The sequence below is a fragment of the Chiloscyllium plagiosum genome, unplaced genomic scaffold (assembly GCF_037043375.1).
Source record: "Chiloscyllium plagiosum isolate Xiang-an unplaced genomic scaffold, Cpla_swu_hap1 HiC_scaffold_26, whole genome shotgun sequence".
NCBI lineage: Eukaryota > Metazoa > Chordata > Chondrichthyes > Orectolobiformes > Hemiscylliidae > Chiloscyllium > Chiloscyllium plagiosum.
In genome coordinates, this window is record NW_028270164.1 from 53,546,782 (window position 1) to 53,552,781 (window position 6,000).

General features: G+C 55.8%; 1 protein-coding gene across 1 annotated transcript in view; it reads left to right on the plus strand.

The window, feature by feature from the left end:
- Window positions 1–676: 676 nt before the first annotated feature.
- Window positions 677–6,000, plus strand: part of LOC122563324 (adiponectin receptor protein 1-like) — a 37,279-nt gene continuing 31,955 nt past the window's right edge. Inside the window, exon 1 of the mRNA XM_087973736.1 lies at window positions 677–760. Within this exon, the coding sequence (XP_087829862.1) occupies window positions 714–760 (47 nt within the window). The 5' untranslated portion in view covers window positions 677–713. The remainder of the gene's footprint in view (window positions 761–6,000) is intronic.

Consider the following 6,000-nt stretch of genomic DNA (forward strand, 5'->3'; position numbering starts at 1 on the left):
CCTTCTCCTCTGTTTTTGGCTGCACTTCAGTCCCACGCTCCTGATCTTCGGGCACCCGGTGCGGAGGAGGGAGGGCAGGTCTGAAGACCTCCTCGTGGGTCTGCTCCTGGGCCTGGCCAAACTGGCCATCAACAGGTCCAGGCAGCGGGCCGTGGAGGGGGTCGTTAGGGCCGACTGCCTGCCCCTCTTCCGCGGTTACGTTAGAGCCCGGGTGTCCTTGGAGAAGGAGCACGCGGTGTCCACCAACACCCTGGAGTTGTTCAGGGAGAGGTGGGCGCCACAGGGAGTGGAGTGCATCATTTCTCCCTCCAATTCTATTTTGATTTAGTCTCCACCCTCCCCTTCACTGTTTTGATCACACAGCACTGTCCCTTGATGTGAAGGGCAGTGTTTGTCACTGGCCACCCGGGTGTTTTCCTATCTTCCTGGTGGTGGAAATTGAATAAGGATTGGTGCACTTTGTGTCTTTCACTGTGTCTCACACCTGCACACACACACCATGGGGAAAAAATAATAAGCAACTACCGCACTTAGGGGCAAGTGTGGGGGTTAAATTTAATCATAAAGTTGACATGGAAACATGACGCTCAGTGACCCGGATGTGTCTCTCTCTGTAGGGCCACGGCTGACCCGGAAGTGTACATGCGACCCGCCCTTTCCGGAAGTATTTCCATTGCCGGAAACGGAAGTGGATCGCTGTCCCGCAGGAGGTGATGCCGGGACCCGAGCGTCCGCAACAAAAAGTCCCGAAACGGGGAAGGTATGATCCGGACTCGGAGACCCCGGACCGGGAGGAACAGGAGAGAGAGAGAGAGAGAGAGCAGGGGAGCAGAGAGAGAGAGAGAGCAGGGGATCAGAGAGAGAGAGAGAGCAGGGGATCAGAGAGAGAGAGAGAGCAGGGGATCAGAGAGAGAGAGAGAGCAGGGGATCAGAGAGAGAGAGAGAGCAGGGGATCAGAGAGAGAGAGAGAGCAGGGGATCAGAGAGAGAGAGAGAGCAGGGGAGCAGAGAGAGAGAGAGAGCAGGGGATCAGAGAGAGAGAGAGAGCAGGGGATCAGAGAGAGAGAGAGAGCAGGGGATCAGAGAGAGAGAGAGAGCAGGGGATCAGAGAGAGAGAGAGAGCAGGGGATCAGAGAGAGAGAGAGAGCAGGGGATCAGAGAGAGAGAGAGAGCAGGGGATCAGAGAGAGAGAGAGAGCAGGGGATCAGAGAGAGAGAGAGAGCAGGGGATCAGAGAGAGAGAGAGAGCAGGGGATCAGAGAGAGAGAGAGAGCAGGGGATCAGAGAGAGAGAGCAGGGGATCAGAGAGAGAGAGAGAGCAGGGGATCAGAGAGAGAGAGAGAGCAGGGGATCAGAGAGAGAGAGAGAGCAGGGGATCAGAGAGAGAGAGAGAGCAGGGGATCAGAGAGAGAGAGAGAGCAGGGGATCAGAGAGAGAGAGAGAGCAGGGGATCAGAGAGAGAGAGCAGGGGATCAGAGAGAGAGAGAGAGCAGGGGATCAGAGAGAGAGAGAGAGCAGGGGATCAGAGAGAGAGAGAGAGCAGGGGATCAGAGAGAGAGAGAGAGCAGGGGATCAGAGAGAGAGAGAGAGAGCAGGGGATCAGAGAGAGAGAGAGAGAGAGAGCAGGGGATCAGAGAGAGAGAGAGAGCAGGGGATCAGAGAGAGAGAGAGAGCAGGGGATCAGAGAGAGAGAGAGAGAGCAGGGGATCAGAGAGAGAGAGAGAGCAGGGGATCAGAGAGAGAGAGAGAGAGCAGGGGATCAGAGAGAGAGAGAGAGAGAGAGCAGGGGATCAGAGAGAGAGAGAGAGCAGGGGATCAGAGAGAGAGAGAGAGAGCAGGGGATCAGAGAGAGAGAGAGAGAGAGCAGGGGATCAGAGAGAGAGAGAGAGCAGGGGATCAGAGAGAGAGAGAGAGCAGGGGATCAGAGAGAGAGAGAGAGCAGGGGATCAGAGAGAGAGAGAGCAGGGGATCAGAGAGAGAGAGAGAGCAGGGGATCAGAGAGAGAGAGAGAGCAGGGGATCAGAGAGAGAGAGAGAACAGGGGATCAGAGAGAGAGAGAGAGAGCAGGGGATCAGAGAGAGAGAGAGAACAGGGGATCAGAGAGAGAGAGAGAACAGGGGATCAGAGAGAGAGAGAGAGCAGGGGATCAGAGAGAGAGAGAGAACAGGGGATCAGAGAGAGAGAGAGAACAGGGGATCAGAGAGAGAGAGAGCAGGGGATCAGAGAGAGAGAGAGCAGGGGATCAGAGAGAGAGAGAGAGAGCAGGGGATCAGTGAGAGAGAGAGAGAGAGAGCAGGGGATCAGAGAGAGAGAGAGAGAGCAGGGGATCAGAGAGAGAGAGAGAACAGGGGATCAGAGAGAGAGAGAGCAGGGGATCAGAGAGAGAGAGAGCAGGGGATCAGAGAGAGAGAGAGAGAGAGCAGGGGATCAGTGAGAGAGAGAGAGAGAGAGCAGGGGATCAGAGAGAGAGAGAGAGCAGGGGATCAGAGAGAGAGAGAGAGAGCAGGGGATCAGTGAGAGAGAGAGAGAGAGAGCAGGGGATCAGAGAGAGAGAGAGAGCAGGGGATCAGAGAGAGAGAGAGAGAGAGAGCAGGGGATCAGAGAGAGAGAGAGAGCAGGGGATCAGAGAGAGAGAGAGAGAGCAGGGGATCAGAGAGAGAGAGAGCAGGGGATCAGAGAGAGAGCAGGGGATCAGAGAGAGAGCAGGGGATCAGAGAGAGAGAGAGCAGGGGATCAGAGAGAGAGAGAGAGAGCAGGGGATCAGAGAGAGAGAGAGCAGGGGATCAGAGAGAGAGAGAGAGAGAGAGAGCAGGGGATCAGAGAGAGAGAGAGCAGGGGATCAGAGAGAGAGAGAGAGCAGGGGATCAGAGAGAGAGAGAGAGCAGGGGATCAGAGAGAGAGAGAGAGCAGGGGATCAGAGAGAGAGAGAGAGCAGGGGATCAGAGAGAGAGAGAGAGCAGGGGATCAGAGAGAGAGAGAGAGCAGGGGATCAGAGAGAGAGAGAGAGCAGGGGATCAGAGAGAGAGAGAGAGCAGGGGATCAGAGAGAGAGAGAGAGCAGGGGATCAGAGAGAGAGAGAGAGCAGGGGATCAGAGAGAGAGAGAGAGCAGGGGATCAGAGAGAGAGAGAGAGCAGGGGATCAGAGAGAGAGAGAGAGAGCAGGGGATCAGAGAGAGAGAGAGAGAGCAGGGGATCAGAGAGAGAGAGCAGGGGATCAGAGAGAGAGAGAGAGAGAGCAGGGGATCAGAGAGAGAGAGAGAGCAGGGGATCAGAGAGAGAGAGCAGGGGATCAGAGAGAGAGAGAGAGAGAGCAGGGGATCAGAGAGAGAGAGAGAGCAGGGGATCAGAGAGAGAGAGAGAGAGCAGGGGATCAGAGAGAGAGAGAGAGCAGGGGATCAGAGAGAGAGAGAGAGAGAGAGCAGGGGATCAGAGAGAGAGAGAGAGCAGGGGATCAGAGAGAGAGAGAGAGAGAGCAGGGGATCAGAGAGAGAGAGAGAGCAGGGGATCAGAGAGAGAGAGAGAGAGAGCAGGGGATCAGAGAGAGAGAGAGAGCAGGGGATCAGAGAGAGAGAGAGAGCAGGGGATCAGAGAGAGAGAGAGAGCAGGGGATCAGAGAGAGAGAGAGAGAGAGCAGGGGATCAGAGAGAGAGAGAGAGCAGGGGATCAGAGAGAGAGAGAGAGAGAGCAGGGGATCAGAGAGAGAGAGAGAGAGAGCAGGGGATCAGAGAGAGAGAGAGAGCAGGGGATCAGAGAGAGAGAGAGAGAGAGAGAGAGCAGGGGATCAGAGAGAGAGAGAGAGAGAGCAGGGGATCAGAGAGAGAGAGAGAGCAGGGGATCAGAGAGAGAGAGAGCAGGGGATCAGAGAGAGAGAGAGAGCAGGGGATCAGAGAGAGAGAGAGAGCAGGGGATCAGAGAGAGAGAGAGAGAGAGCAGGGGATCAGAGAGAGAGAGAGAGCAGGGGATCAGAGAGAGAGAGAGAGCAGGGGATCAGAGAGAGAGAGAGAGCAGGGGATCAGAGAGAGAGAGAGAGAGAGCAGGGGATCAGAGAGAGAGAGAGAGCAGGGGATCAGAGAGAGAGAGAGAGAGAGCAGGGGATCAGAGAGAGAGAGAGAGAGAGCAGGGGATCAGAGAGAGAGAGAGAGCAGGGGATCAGAGAGAGAGAGAGAGCAGGGGATCAGAGAGAGAGAGAGAGCAGGGGATCAGAGAGAGAGAGAGAGAGAGAGCAGGGGATCAGAGAGAGAGAGAGAGAGAGCAGGGGATCAGAGAGAGAGAGAGAGCAGGGGATCAGAGAGAGAGAGAGCAGGGGATCAGAGAGAGAGAGAGAGCAGGGGATCAGAGAGAGAGAGAGAGAGCAGGGGATCAGAGAGAGAGAGAGAGAACAGGGGATCAGAGAGAGAGAGAGAGCAGGGGATCAGAGAGAGAGAGAGAGCAGGGGATCAGAGAGAGAGAGAGAGAGCAGGGGATCAGAGAGAGAGAGAGAGCAGGGGATCAGAGAGAGAGAGAGAGCAGGGGATCAGAGAGAGAGAGAGAGCAGGGGATCAGAGAGAGAGAGAGAGCAGGGGATCAGAGAGAGAGAGAGAGAGAGAGCAGGGGATCAGAGAGAGAGAGAGAGAGAGAGCAGGGGATCAGAGAGAGAGAGAGAGCAGGGGATCAGAGAGAGAGAGAGCAGGGGATCAGAGAGAGAGAGAGAGCAGGGGATCAGAGAGAGAGAGAGAGAGCAGGGGATCAGAGAGAGAGAGAGAGAACAGGGGATCAGAGAGAGAGAGAGAGCAGGGGATCAGAGAGAGAGAGAGAGCAGGGGATCAGAGAGAGAGAGAGAGAGCAGGGGATCAGAGAGAGAGAGAGAGCAGGGGATCAGAGAGAGAGAGAGAGCAGGGGATCAGAGAGAGAGAGAGAGCAGGGGATCAGAGAGAGAGAGAGAGCAGGGGATCAGAGAGAGAGAGAGAGCAGGGGATCAGAGAGAGAGGGAGAGCAGGGGATCAGAGAGAGAGAGAGAGCAGGGGATCAGAGAGAGAGAGAGAGCAGGGGATCAGAGAGAGAGAGAGAGCAGGGGATCAGAGAGAGAGAGAGCAGGGGATCAGAGAGAGAGAGAGAGCAGGGGATCAGAGAGAGAGAGAGAGCAGGGGATCAGAGAGAGAGAGAGAGCAGGGGATCAGAGAGAGAGAGAGAGCAGGGGATCAGAGAGAGAGAGAGAGCAGGGGATCAGAGAGAGAGAGAGAGCAGGGGATCAGAGAGAGAGAGAGAGCAGGGGATCAGAGAGAGAGAGAGAGCAGGGGATCAGAGAGAGAGAGAGAGAGCAGGGGATCAGAGAGAGAGAGAGAGAGCAGGGGATCAGAGAGAGAGAGAGAGCAGGGGATCAGAGAGAGAGAGAGAGCAGGGGATCAGAGAGAGAGAGAGAGAGCAGGGGATCAGAGAGAGAGAGAGAGAGCAGGGGATCAGAGAGAGAGAGAGAGCAGGGGATCAGAGAGAGAGAGAGAGAGCAGGGGATCAGAGAGAGAGAGAGAGCAGGGGATCAGAGAGAGAGAGAGAGCAGGGGATCAGAGAGAGAGAGAGAGCAGGGGATCAGAGAGAGAGAGAGAGCAGGGGATCAGAGAGAGAGAGAGAGCAGGGGATCAGAGAGAGAGAGAGAGCAGGGGATCAGAGAGAGAGAGAGAGAGCAGGGGATCAGAGAGAGAGAGAGAGCAGGGGATCAGAGAGAGAGAGAGAGCAGGGGATCAGAGAGAGAGAGAGAGCAGGGGATCAGAGAGAGAGAGAGAGCAGGGGATCAGAGAGAGAGAGAGAGCAGGGGATCAGAGAGAGAGAGAGAGCAGGGGATCAGAGAGAGAGAGAGAGAGCAGGGGATCAGAGAGAGAGAGAGAGCAGGGGATCAGAGAGAGAGAGAGAGCAGGGGATCAGAGAGAGAGAGAGAGCAGGGGATCAGAGAGAGAGAGAGAGCAGGGGATCAGAGAGAGAGAGAGAGAGCAGGGGATCAGAGAGAGAGAGAGAGCAGGGGATCAGAGAGA